The sequence below is a fragment of the Poromitra crassiceps genome (genome assembly GCF_964638095.1).
Source record: "Poromitra crassiceps genome assembly, chromosome: 1".
Lineage (NCBI taxonomy): Eukaryota > Metazoa > Chordata > Actinopteri > Beryciformes > Melamphaidae > Poromitra > Poromitra crassiceps.
Window position 1 is genome coordinate 7412124 of NC_139623.1, and position 14176 is coordinate 7426299.

The following is a 14176-nucleotide window of genomic DNA, read 5'->3' on the forward strand; positions in this document are numbered from 1 at the left end:
TCAGTCTCAGGGCGGACACTCGGACCACAAGGCCACTGAGCTGGTTTTGATAAAAGTATCAAAACGCCTGTTGTCCAGCTCAGTCACTATACAGTCTTGTCACTGGTGTGATTGTTATATAGTGCAGTCTATATGAATGGTTCTATTTCTTTTTACTCTGGCACAGACTATTGATGAATGGATGTGCCTGTGTATGTGGCACTGTTTATTTACATATAGCCTATATGCAGTGATTAGCCTAATTTGTCTCTAAAATATAGCACATTTTAAATCTTTTGTGTAACTTGTGAATATAAACTCTTGATTTACCATCTAAATGTGTGTGCTGCATATAGCCTTGTGTAACTGGACTCATCAGTCTCAACATACAGTGTGGCATAGGGCTAAATACACAGTCAGTCTTCAGCTCATTGAAGCACTTACATGCATAATGTTGGGTTGGGGATTTGGCTCTCAATGGAAAAGCAGTGGGCCCTCCTTGTCTAATAGTAGAGCCTAATTCACACCCTATCAATCATATTATTATTATTTCTTATATTAGTGGTTCTCAACCTTTTTACACAAGTACCTGAGAAATTACCACCATATGAATGTATGAGAGGGAGGGGCCCCCGCGTACCACAGGTTGAGAAGAGAACCACTGTCTATGTAGAAAAAGTTAGCCCCCGCTGTAAATATTTAAGCCCCCCCTTAGCCCCCCCCCAGCCACAATTGGCTGGAGCCGCTACTGGTTGCAGCCTGTGATTTTGGAGCTCGTCCTGACAATTTTCTTTAGCATGTTCTTGTTTGTCAAGTTTAGGTTCCCAAACCAACAAATACATGCAAAGGTGAGGACTGACTCAATACAAGATGAATAGAACATTTTCAAAAGTGACGTGTCTACGTTAAAACTTTCTTAGCTTCCTTAAAAAGAACAAGCGCTGATGGCTTTTCTTTAGAATTGCCTTCACATTAGGCTCAATGCCCTTAAAGCACAGACACACCAAAGATTTCCGGCGGGCGTATGTCGCTCGGTGAGTGTCTGTCGCCCTTGTCTTTGCGGTGTGTCCCACACCATTGGCTCTATCGGCCTTGACGTCAGGCATCAGTCGACGAGAGAAATCACTCTGATTGGCTGGTGGTCAGCAAAGCAAATCAGTCTGATTGGCTGGTGGTCAGCAAAGCAAATCAGAGCACAAGAAGAGATTTTTCAACTTCATCTAATTGAATCATTCCAATACACAAATATTTTCACAACTGCATGGCCTTCAGGAAAGCCCCTTGAGCCTTTCGCTGTATCACCCGTTTAGTGCTATATCTCTTTCTTTTTCCACTTCCTGTGTTGTATATCCGCAGTCCCAGGTCTCATGCTAACACAGAACATACGTGCTAGTTGACCGTCGGCTGTAGTATTTGTGGTGTGTTCAAGTGCAACTTTTGGCTACGACACGAGCTGACGCAACAGTCGTGCTTCGTTGCCGCTAATCCTTTGTAGTTCTCCTGGTGTGTCTGAGGCTTTAGGGTTAGGGTTAGCTAGGGTTAGGGTTACCACCATTCGCCACCTTTTGCAAATCCATGTTGTGTCCCTCTCTTGCTTCCTGGCAGTCCCACCGCAGCCTCCAGTCATTGAGGGTCTGGAGAGAGAGGAAGTCAATGCAGGGAGAACGCTCAAGTTGGTGTGTGTATCTCAGGGTGGGAACCCCCTAGCCACTCTTCACTGGACCAAGGTAAAGCTGCTGCTGCATCATCAGCTCCAGGAGCTACTCAGAACACACCAAAGAAACTGGGGGAAATGAGCAATAGTAGATCAAGAACTCGCAGTGTAACCCAGAGCAACTGAACTGCATTGACTGTGCTATACAGGAAAATATTTGATTGTCCAGATATATTTTGGATATAGATGTCAACAGTGAAACAAAATAATTTTACAAATATATTTTTAATATACAGTACATCAGTGGTTCTCACATTTTTTCACATGAAGGACCCCTAAAAGATTAGACCACGGACCCCCATCTGATAGGATTTTGTCCCACGGTCCCCCATATGATAATAAGATTGATGCTTTTAGATGTTTTATTACAGAAAGTGTATAAAACCCATGACCAAAATAGTAATTGTGTTACTTATGAATGGAATTATAGCGAAAATAAATTACCCCCCTTTTGGCTGGGGACCCCCTGGAACCCCCCCAAGGACCATTTGAGAACCACTGCAGTACATCATCTACATGAAGCCTACAAACATGCTTTTGTGTCATTTGAATTCAATCAAAACATCTGCTGAAGTATACAGTTTGTGTGTATGTGTGCGCGTGCGTGCGTGTGTCCGTGCGTGTGTGTCAGAATGGGGAAGTTCTGTCCACCAGTTGGGAAGAAGACATTGAGGCACGGAGGTCCAGCAGTGTGCTGTACCTACAGGTGACCCCGGAGGAAAACCAGGCAGTGCTGTGCTGCGAGAGCTCCAACCTGGTGTCCCTCAAGCCTCTGGCTCTCAGCCGCACAATCACTGTGCAGTGTGAGTGGAAATAACACTTAACATAGTGCACAGTGCACGCACGCACGCACGCACACACACACACACACACACACACACACACACACACACACACACACACACACACACACACACACACACACACACACACACACACACACACACACACACACACACACACACACACACACACACACACACACACACACACACACACACACACACACAGCCCTGGCAGGACTCAAGAGCTATATGGATTATTGAGGGTATGGTCATGAGGCAGAGCCATAATAATTCTGCTCTTAACTCCAATACCAATCCTTCTGCTGTCCCTGCACAAAGTCTAATGCTAATATTGTTAATGAAACTAATGCTTATTATGGCTTCAGCCCATATTTCCCTCTGCATTAGAGTCACGGCATGCTCTTTCATAGCCAGCTCATTTAGGAGAATTGCTTCAATGCACAATCCTGAGGCAGTGAAGGCTTCGCTTTGTGCCATGATAACGCCAAATGGTTAATAGATTATACTTTCCTTCTATGGATCTAACAATACCCTGATTTCCACTAAGAGCCAGACGATGGATGTAAGCCAGATTGTTAAACGCTATTCGATGAATGCACTTATCTTATCTAAATATGTTTTGAATTGGGGTTCGGCCCTGGAAGAAATCTCTCGCCCGTGCTGTGACAAAGTGGCTGAAGTTGCAGCAATGCGTCGATCTCCCTTCCTCACTAAGCCCTCACCGAGCCCTGGTGCCGTACCTCCCAGCCATCCACTCAGAGGTGCCGTACCTCCCAGCCATCCACTCAGAGATGTGGAAAATGGGTTGCTGACTGCCTGTCTGTGCTTTAGGCGCTGGCAGAAGCTGGAGGGCACAGAATGAGTTTTGCTGCTGTGATATGAATATGACTCTTTTGCCTTACGGCGCCTACGTCATTTCCACGCTCTTTGTGTGTGGCGTGCACGTCTGCGCCCCCTTTCTGTGTCTCATGTGGAATACACTCCAATATGCATATGATATATACGCATGGTACCCCCCCCACCCCCCACCCATATCTCCAGGTTAGTCCCCGGCTTTGGTATTCCCCCTGGGGCTTTATGAGGCTGCATCTCTTTGCCTGCAGCTATTGTACATTGTCTCCCCTTGTGCTTGAAACTTAGCAGACTTTAGAAACCATATTGAAAATCTCCAGAGAAGACAAGTTGCCAGTCAAAGTGATTTTCCTCCTCACCCCTGATACAACTGCTTTTCACATCCAAAAATAGTCGCACTGCCACTGTGATCAGAATAGGTAGCTGTTCCATCTGCTATTCACGGGCCGGTGTTTTTACTGACTCGTCTTTGCATATTTGTGTGTGTGTGTGTGAGTGTGTGTGTGTGTGTGTGTGTGTGTGTGTGTGTGTGTGTGTGTGTGTGTGTGTGTGTGTGTGTGTGCGTGCGCGCGCGTGTGTGTGTGTGTGTGCGTGCGTGCGTGCGTGCGTGTGTGTGTGTATGTGTGTGTGTGTGTGTATCAGTTGAGCCAGAAGAGGTGATGGTGTCAGGTTCCTTCAAAGCCATCGAGGGGAAGGAGTTGACTCTGTGCTGCTACGCCACCTCCAGTAACCCTCCAGTCCAGATTCGCTGGTGGCTGGGCTTCAGGGAGCTCAACACCACTGTTGTCACCATGGAAGAGGTGCAGCTAGGATTTTCACACTCGACACCAAGCATAGATCTTTAATTGAATTCAATAGGCCTGCTTTGCAAATGAAATTAGTATTCTGCTGCTCTTCTTCGTCTCTTCTGTGTATGTTAATAAGATCAAAGTGAATAAAAGCTGACACGGCAGATGAGTATTATTAAACCAGCTTTTGGTTCATTTGATCTTCCAGCAGGCACTGAGTGTGCTGTGTGTGACTTTAATGCATCTGAAACAGCACTGAGTGTGACTTTAATGCATCTGAAACAGCACTGAGTGTGCTGTGTGTGACTTTAATGCACCTGAAACAGTGTGAGGTTCATGAAGACTGACACTTCTGTCCAATCTCTTTGTTCGAGCCTTCCTGGCAGTGGCTTTTACCGTAATCATCACAGTAATAGCCTTAATAACCACATGAGCTGCAAAGGCACGACCACTAGCATACAGGTGCAAAATGCTGCTTTGCTCAATTTATTACCAGTGTGCAAAGAGGAACAACAGTCAGATGAATTTGCTTATTTATTATCGACCATGCACAACACCAATTAGTACAGCAGCTAATTTGCCATCTGTGTTCGCCGAGACAGTACAGTGTGGGCTTGTTTTTCTTCTGTAGATGTTGCTTCTCCCTCCTTAGACAGAGTCTGCCAGAGCCCAGAGGCTGCTGGCATGTCCCCAGACTGAACTGCCATGTGTGCTTTGTGTCTGCAGGGAGACAACGGTGGGATGACAACCATGTCTAACATGACCCACCGGGTCTCCCGTGAGGAAAACGGGCTGCCACTCACCTGTGAGGCCTTCAACAAGGGCACGCGCTTCTCCAAGAGCCGCACCACCAACCTCAACGTCTACTGTGAGTGAGCTTCTGACAGTTCTGTTTCTAGGAGGCATCGGCACGCCACGAAAATTCCAAAAGGAAAATGTATCTTTCACCTGAAGTGAAGTGATATTTCACTTTGGTACAATATGTTGACATTTTACCAACTGCATTGCCATAGTAGTTCAGGAGCAGTCAACTGCCAGGGAGATAATGTCACCTCCAGCATTCAGGGATTTGTCTTTTGACCATCTCTATGAATAATTGCGAAAGTATGACCCTGGGCCTACTTTGCCATGTTTTTAAGACCTTTTTTGTTTGTTTGTTTGTTTATGGACTCCTAGAGGTACTGTATGTTAACTACAAGTGTTGAAAATATTCTATGGAATGTCACTCCAACTCTGTTTGACCCCACCGCCTTTATGTCAGATCCTCCTCTGAAGGTTTGGCTTGATGTTCCTCCCCAAGAGCTTCCTCTGCGCTCAGGAACCACAGTCCGTCTCATCTGCTTCTCTAGTGGGGGCAATCCCACTGGGACCCTCGCCTGGTTCAAGGTGTGTGTGTGTGTGTGTGTGTGTGTGTGTGTGTGTGTGTGTGTGGGTGGGTGGGTGTAGGAGTTTGTGTGTAGGAGTTTGTGTGTGTGTGTGTGTGTGTGTGTGTGTGTGTGTGTGTGTGTGTGTGTGTGTGTGTGTGTGTGTAGCCACTTCTTAACTCATTGGCTGCCAGCCATTTCTGGAAAACGGACGCTCCCAGTGCCAGCCCTTTCAGAGCGTTTTCAGTGATTTCTCAAGACCCACAGAATATTGTGTGATATTACTATGTAAACACCGAACACGCCCAAAGAACGATGAGACTCTCTTGTATCATCAGCAAAAAAAAGTTTATTTATATAATTTTCCGTTCTTTAGTTATCAGCAGTAGAAGATAGGTTGGTTTCACCAAAAACAGATGTTTCAAACTAGAACCAGAGATAATGAGCCTTTTGTGAAATGAAGCATTTCAAGCACATCACTGACTCTGAAGCTAATATTGTCTGATGTAGTGACACCTCAAATATCTGAACAGTAATTTCCTTCAATAAAACAGCAAAAACAAAGGAATTTTGATGGCAAAATAATATTTTTTAGCTGCAACCAGCAGCGCTGGCCCCTGCGTGCGCAGACCCTACACCTTCTTGCTGGTCTTGATTTACTGCTGGTGGGCATCAGGTATTCCAGCTTGTGTTTGCCAATCTGTCCATTGAGCCTGCTGTCTCGGTGTTGTATGGTGCCCTGCGTGCCCCACCCCCCTCAACTGCAAACTCCTTCTCCGTGGGAGTGTCTCTGGTGGCTCTCTGCTCTGAATTTTCTGCTGCACGTTTCAAAGTGCGCTGCACCCAACGTCTATTTTCAGAGCGCTCCGCCGTTTTTGTGTGCCGGCTCCCAGCGCTCTCAGCTGAGAATAATTTAACTTTTCAGAAAGACGCTGGTGTCGGGTGCTCCTTTTCTGGCAACTAATCATATGGAGAAACTATCGCAACAGAGACAGAAAGGATCAATTGTGGGAGCAGATTGGCTGCTGTTCACAGGCACAGCTAACGTTAGCTCCAGCATGCATCGGTTTCCGTTTCCCCACGGCTTCTTCTCTGTTTTTTCCTCACCTTTCTCTAATCTGGAGAGCACTGTCGCCACCTAATGGGTCCGTAAAATAGCTTATACACCTTCAAAATCCCCCATATTTTTACAGGAGATGCATCAGGCTTTAATCCACGTCCCACCGTCAAAAAACGCAATTGACGTCTTTAGACGTCAATGGCACTCTACGTTACTATTTGAATTGACGTCTTTAGATGTCAATGGCACTCAATGAGTTAACATGCAGTGGAATCCGTATTATAACCTGCTCCTAGCCGGTTGGCCTGCATGTTAAACAACAATTAGCCAGCCTACGCGCACTCCCGCGAGTCCATATCTTATTCACCTCGACCGCCGGTATAAGATCCGCTTCCACGCAATCGCAGCTGCAGTTAAACAGTGGCAGGTCATTATCCGCAGATCCGTCTGAGTGGGCGGGTGTGGCTCTTCGTGACTCACTTCACTTCACGTTCACTAGTTTATTAATTAATGAATCGTTCGGGCAATCGCTTATATCAACGAATTAAACGAGCAAACTCACGGTTTCCTCAAGTGCTGCAAACGGCTTTGAATTGTTTGGTAGAGCTAGGGATCCCAACGCGCTTCGGCTATGCAGGCAGGCAGGTCCATCATACCGAGGAGAGGAGAGAGCTTCCTGCTGCGCTGCTGATCCATGTCAGAAAAAGTGAGACATAGGCCTAGTGATCAATCAATCAAATCAATCGCGCTAATTTTTGGCACATTGCCACCCCTCGTTGTCGGAATGGACTCCGTTAAAACAGCATGGAAGTCTCCAGATTTGTCGCTAACGTGATGCAGCCAATTCTATTGTGTGAGGCAGCCATTTCAGGCAGGCAGTGTTGTGTGACTGTGCGTCCACACTGCGGAGTGGATAGGAGCTGACTGACTGATAGGCTATCAAACTTTTGTGGGGGGAAATACATTTAAAACTAGTCAGATATGACTTGAATGCCACTTGTAAAATAAATCACCCACAGTGATTGACGACAGTGCGACCACTATTTTGACTGCCTCATTTTTGGCACAATGCCACCCCTCGTTGTCGGAATGGACTCTGTTAAAACGGCATGTTTTTGAATGGAGTTTGGTTACAAATTCGCTAAAGCTGTTTCCTATCACATTTCTTGTTTTCGATACATGCTACCGTGCCAACGTTGTGAAGTAATGACCCCCTGACCCCAATACCCCAGCAGCACCTCCCATAGTATCTCCCAGTGAACAGTCATAAGAAATCCACAAAACATACTGTAGACCGGATGAGCATACTCCCACGCAGGCCCCCTCCAGGATCCTTACGAGAGTGAAGAGCTGGTCCATTGTTCCATGACCAGGACGGAATCTGCATTGTTCGTCTTCAATCCGAGGTTCGACTACCGTCCGGACCCTCCTTTCCCTTTCCAGCACCTTAGAGTAGACTTTCCCCGGGAGGCTGAGTAATGTGATGCCTCTGTAGTTGGCAGACATCCTCTGGTTCCCCTTTTTGAACAGGGGAGCTATACCACCTCTGTCTGCCACTCCTTTGGCACGGCCCCAGACTTCCACGCAATGTTGATGAGACTTGTCATCCATAGTCTCAACGCCAGACCCATGAGAGTTCTTACGCTGATACACTACGTTACTGCATGCTGAAGAGCTCTCTCTGGGTCTGGGACACTTTCCCTCAGAGGGCTGGTTATGGGAGGGAACCGTTCACTTGGCCAGTCATATGCCAGTGATGGATTCAGTCCTCCCTATCAGTAACGACTTTGCGATCAGACGACACTGGAGGCGCAGCCCATTTTTCGAACCGCTCTCTCATCAGTGCTACGACCTGTCATTCAATTTCAACCTGCCTTCAAAAACCAGCCGTGGCTGTGAAGTGGCACAGACTCACTTATGTAGTATGCGGAGCGCAGCGATTCAACGTAATATTTGAGTCTGGGGAGAGACTATGTCATCCATGACAGCCCCTCAACACCCAGAGCGTTCAGAATTTCCGGAGGGATCTCAATAATCCCAGGGTTTAAAATTCCCGGCGCGGGATTGCGGGAATCCCGCATTTTTTCCCGAATTCCCCCATATTTTCAATTTATAAAGGGGGAGTAATCCCGCAATGGTTTGTGTGGACCAATCTGTGTTTGTGCGGAACGTTGCTGGCCAGACGCGTTACACGCGCGGACCAAATTTCACTCCCTTTAGCCAGTTGACAACAAACATTAGCACGCTAGCTCTGTCCGCTCAGTCAGTACGTCATCAGAAGGGGGACCCGCTCAGAAAAAACAAACGGGACAAGTCGAACAACAAGGCACTTCTAGTGGTAACGTTAACGTAACACCGAGTAACATCAGTGTCAGTGATGTTTACGTTATTGACGATGAAGAAATCGATAGTGACAATGACATTAATAACGTTAATTCTCCCGATGCCGAGTGCCAGTGATGACGACGTTGTTGATGACCCAGAGAACGAGAATGACGTTAATGAACCCGAGACACGCAGCACCCATAATGTAAAGACGAAAAAGATCAAACCTAAAAATAAGTTTCAGCAGAAATGGTACATACTATTTCCATGGCTTGAGCATAAGGAGGGTGAAATGACCTGCTCAATTCGTAAAATGCATGATGCTGTGTGAATTACATACTGTAGTGAATTCAGCTGCTTAACATTCTGTAACTATGTACTTTTATAATATGAGTTGAGTAGGCTATAAAGGATCTTCAACTTCTACAGTACCTGAGTCTATTTTTAGTTGAGTATTTGCAATTTTACTGGGAATTGTGTACTGCCATCATGGTGCCTGGGAAGAATAGGACAATGTAAGACACATAGTTGAACTCAGGTCAGTGTCTCGCCCCAAAGTCTATAAATCCCCCCCAAAGTCTATAGATTCCCCCCCAAAATCTATAAATCCCCCCTATCTGAAGAACATGAGCGGGGAATTCCCCCCTAGTTTGCAAAGTGAATTTTAAGCCCTGAATCCCCGGGCTTTGCCACTGTGCAGTCGTTTGACTACCTCAGTGACCTCCTTCATCCTCCAGCTCTGTCTCCATCACAGAGGGTGATGACCTATGACCTATGACCTTGACACCACAGCTCCCAGCCGCAGCTTCAGCAATGGAAGTTCTGAACATCAGCCACTCTGGTTCAATGTCCCCAATCTCCACAGGGATTCCAGAAAAGCTCTGCCGGAGGTGGGAGTTGAAGGTCTCCCCGAACAAGGGGCTCCTCCAGACGTTCCCACTTCACCCGCACTACACGTTTGGGCTTGCCAGGTCTGTCCAGAGGCTTCCCCCAGCCACCTGACCCAACCAGCCACCTGACCCAACCAGCCACCTGACCCAACCAGCCACCTGACCCAACCAGCCACCTGACCCAACTCACAGCCACCTGACCCAACCAGCCACCTGACCCAACTCACAGCCACCTGACCCAACTCACAGCCACCTGACCCAACCAGCCACCTGACCCAACTCACCACCAAATGGTGATCAGTTGACAGCTCTGCCCCTCTCTTCACCCGAGTGTCCAATACATGCGGCCTCAGATCAGATGATACGATAACAAAACTGATCATTGACCTTTGGCCTATAGGGTGCTCTGGTACCATGTACACTTATGAGCATCCTTAGGCTTGAACATGGTGTTCGTTATGGACAATCCATGACTTTGCACAGAAGTCCAATAACAAGCCACCGCTCCGGTTCAATCGGTCCTTCCAATCACGCCCCTCCACGTGTCTCCATCGTTGCCCTGCACGTGCACGTTAAATCTCCCAACAATAGTCACGAGTCTTCTTCCCATAACCCTTAGACATAGGGAGGTGACCCGTCTACTGGGGTGAACTCCAACGTAGCGACACTCAGCCGATGATTTGTGAATATCCCCACACCCGCCTGGCGCGTCACACCTTGGGCAACTCTGGAAAAGAATAGAGTTCAACCCCCTATCCAGGAGTAAGGTTTCACTACTACTGTAATCAAAATAATACAAGTACATTTCAAGTTCTCTGTATAACTTCTGTTTTAGGATGGAAAGACCGTGCCAGGTGCATTGAGGCAGATGTCTTTTGATAAGGGTGTGTCTCGAGAACTGATCCTGGTCCTGAGCCCGAGTGACAACATGGCCGCCTACCGCTGTGATGCAAGAAACGAGGCAAAGAAGGTCATCTCTGCCCAGACCAAGCTCATGGTTCAGTGTGAGTTATACTGGAGCGCTAGCCGAGATATAATACATCATCATATCCTGACCTTTATTCCAATCAATAACTACAATATTGGATGAACTGAAACATGGATTTGATATAAACTCATTCACATAGATTTCCAGCCACTAAATGTTATACTTTTGATCTGGGAGTAGGTCAGCAAAGTTAGACTTTTCTTGTTCACTCCACTGATCCTCAGTTCCAGCAGTGAGTGTGAAGATCATAGCCAAACAGAAGGAGCTTCGTGGGGGCCAGACCATCAGCCTGGAGTGCCTGTCAGGAAGCAGTAACCCCAAGGCCAACATCTCCTGGAGCTTGGGCTCGCTCAGGTTAGGGTAGCGATGCCACCGACAGCACAGGGGCCAATTTGCACAGACATGATGAAGGCTTTTTCATAAAGAATACATGAACTGCAAGTCAAACTGGAGGCTGAGTGATCTTGACCATGCTCCCTGGGATGTGTGCTATAGGCTCAAAGGGGTGGACCAGCCACCCAGGAGGGCAGAGTTTGGCGGTGTGTCGGTCCGTAGCACCGTCTCCTTGAGTCTGGCTTCACAGCAGCACAGGCAGAGGGTCGTCTGCCACGCGTACAGCCCTCTGCTGGCTGAGGGGGTTAACACCTTCTACACACTCAATGTGCTGTGTAAGTCAAAGTCTCTCTCTCTCTCTCTCTCTCTCTCTCTCTGTCGCATATATCTTAATGATACATAATAATCCAAAATGGCATGGATGTATGCTGCTTCGCTGGTGTGCTTTTGTGTGGAGCTGTCCATGACACTGTATAGTACAGTATGCATACGTGTGTTTGTTGTTGTTTACTGGAAACCTTTGTTGTGATGTGTTGTGCTGTGTTGAGCTCTGCAGCAGTGTGTCCTAATTGTGCATTTGCTTTGCTAGCATGGCCATGTTTGTCTTTGATGCCATTTCACAGGCAGCAGCCAGCCCCTGCTTCAAAGCCTGCTGCTGTGTACGAGCATGGAGGAATGTCACCGTTTGTTTGTGTGGAGCTGCGCTTGGACAACAGCACTGTCACTCGCTGTTTGAATGGCTGTCCCTCTCCCTCCCACACCTCGCCTCACTTCACTCCCCCGTTGCCTTCCTGTGTGGAGTCGGTTAGATCTGGAATTATTGGTGGGATGTCGACTTTCTACTGCTTTGACTCTCATTACTGTCTCTCTCTGCTTCTGTGCTCAACACGTGTGTGTGTGTGTGTGTGTGTGTGTGGGTGTGTGTGTGTGTGTGTGTGTGTGTGTGTGTGTGTGTGTGTGTGTGCGCGCGCCGCGCGTGTGTGTGTGCGTGCGTGTCTTTGTGTTCTATCTTGCTGCTTCTTGTCTTTCTGCACGCCGGAGTTTGTATCTGTGCCTGTCCTCGTGAATCCGAATTTGTGCACATCCGTGTCTGTGTGTTACTGTGTCTGTATTAGACCCGCCAGAGTTCAGCGCAGAGCAGCTGAAGCAGGTCCAGGTGGTGGAGGATGAGATGGCAACCGTCCCACTGTTGGTCTCTGCTAACCCAGGAGAGATCTCTTGCATTTGGCTGCGCCGCCGGGAGAAGCTGGTCAAAGGTGATGCATGGGCTCTGTGATGCCTCTATAACCGGGTCCTAGTCGAGCTGAGCCAGCAGCTAAGCACTCCGCTCTGCCATTCAGGGGTCTGAATAAAACATGGCAGGTTAGCCAGCATGGGAGCCTGCCAAATGCGATTCTCATTATGGCTGTAATGTATGCAGCCTAAATGAGGATTGCTGTCTCTCTGAATACAACACAGCCATTCCAAACCTGGCTTGTGCTCAACGCCGGTGTCGTCATGAGGACACTACTGTAGCCGCATTCTCTCTCTTCATTAACTCCATTACCTACACCGTAGACCTGCCCCCCCACCACAAACTTCCTCTCTCCCCAATGTGGAAGCCCACCTCTTCCATGTGGAGTGCTGTGGTGCAGAAGGTGTCCCTCACACAGCCTATCACAGCCTATTGTGGCTTCATGTGGGAATCGTGCCGGCCAATCAATAATGCAGGATTAGATGTCACTTAGAGACCAGTGGCCAGAGGACATGCACTTGATGAGCATGTAATGAATACTTCATTTACCATTTTACCGTGTGTGTGTGCGTGTGCGTGTGTGTGTGTGTGTGTGTGTGCGTGTCCGTGAGCGTGCGTGCGTGCGTATATGTGTATGTTTGTAAAGAGAGGGATCCACGCTACTACTGGTCAGAGGATTCCTCATTGGAGATCAAGAATGTGACAAGGACAGACGCCGGGGTTTACAATGTACAGTGTACGAACGACGAGGGTGTCAACCACACCTCCATCACCCTGGACGTCCAGTGTAAGCACCTATACACAGCACATGGACAAGAACAGACACTTACACATACAGCCTATACAGCCTAAAAAGTTAATTAAATTGCGATGTTTTGCCTTAATTAATAAATATTAATGCCACCAAATAATACATTCGGTCAGGTTGGGAACTAATAGGTATATTTCTCCTTGATGCATAAAAAATATATATATATATTTCCCGGGATTCCCGGGAAAGAGGGCTTCATTTCCCGTTTCGTGGTATGCCTCATTTTTGGGAAAAATATTAAGCTCGCTGGGAAGCGGGTGTAACATACATGTAGCTCCAAATTCGGGCAACATTTTTGACAAATATAAATGGGCATGACTACTCAATTGGGTCCCTTGACCTCTCACATCAAGATATCTGAATGAAATTGGGCTAATTAGTCTTAGCTTTACAGCCATATCTGACATATGTCAGCTACATAGGGTTTATGAGCCAGTGTTCTGCATGCAGTGAAAATATGTTATTCTTGCCTTTTTTGTTTCCCCATTTCTGCCCACTGTGGTACCAAAACATGGAATTGTATAAATTGGGTATGGCTACAAAGCTGCGACTCTTGTGAATCTAAAGAGCCCAATCACATTAATGATGCGATGAAATATGGCCTCATAGTAACCATCTCAAAATGTGATCATACAACTTTTTTTACTTGACCTTATACCGTATAAAATGACCTATTGTCAGCTCTTGGATCATCACAGCCTTGTTAAACTCTCTATTCTAGACCCAGAATGTAGATACATAAAATTGTATGGGGTGTCCAGGTACATGGAAGATAAGTGTGATTTTCTGAGCCATTTTCAGAAAATAGTGCTGGTCATCCAATCGTCAACATTGTCAAAATCGCACAAAATCTCCAATTCTCAAAAGTCATTGATACACAGCATCACCTTTTCCCCCCAAGGTGATAAGGTCATGAGGTGGTGTTTTGGGGAGTTTTTAACCAATGCACTTTATTATTTTAGTTAAAGTAGTCACAGGCCCCTATTCTCCCACAGGCCTTCGGCGCTAAAACGGGCCTTCGGCGCTAAAAAA

At 47.1% G+C, this 14176-nt stretch overlaps 1 protein-coding gene across 1 annotated transcript in view; it reads left to right on the forward strand.

Moving 5' to 3' along the window:
• nphs1 (NPHS1 adhesion molecule, nephrin) overlaps positions 1-14176 on the forward strand; it is a gene marked incomplete at its 3' end in the record, with an annotated part of 130702 nt that overhangs the window by 56973 nt on the left and 59553 nt on the right. Inside the window, 10 exon segments of the mRNA XM_083648232.1 lie at positions 1585-1706; positions 2325-2496; positions 3994-4151; positions 4866-5007; positions 5401-5525; positions 10614-10782; positions 10991-11120; positions 11262-11434; positions 12215-12355; positions 12980-13120. Coding sequence (XP_083504358.1) covers positions 1585-1706; positions 2325-2496; positions 3994-4151; positions 4866-5007; positions 5401-5525; positions 10614-10782; positions 10991-11120; positions 11262-11434; positions 12215-12355; positions 12980-13120 — 1473 coding nt within the window.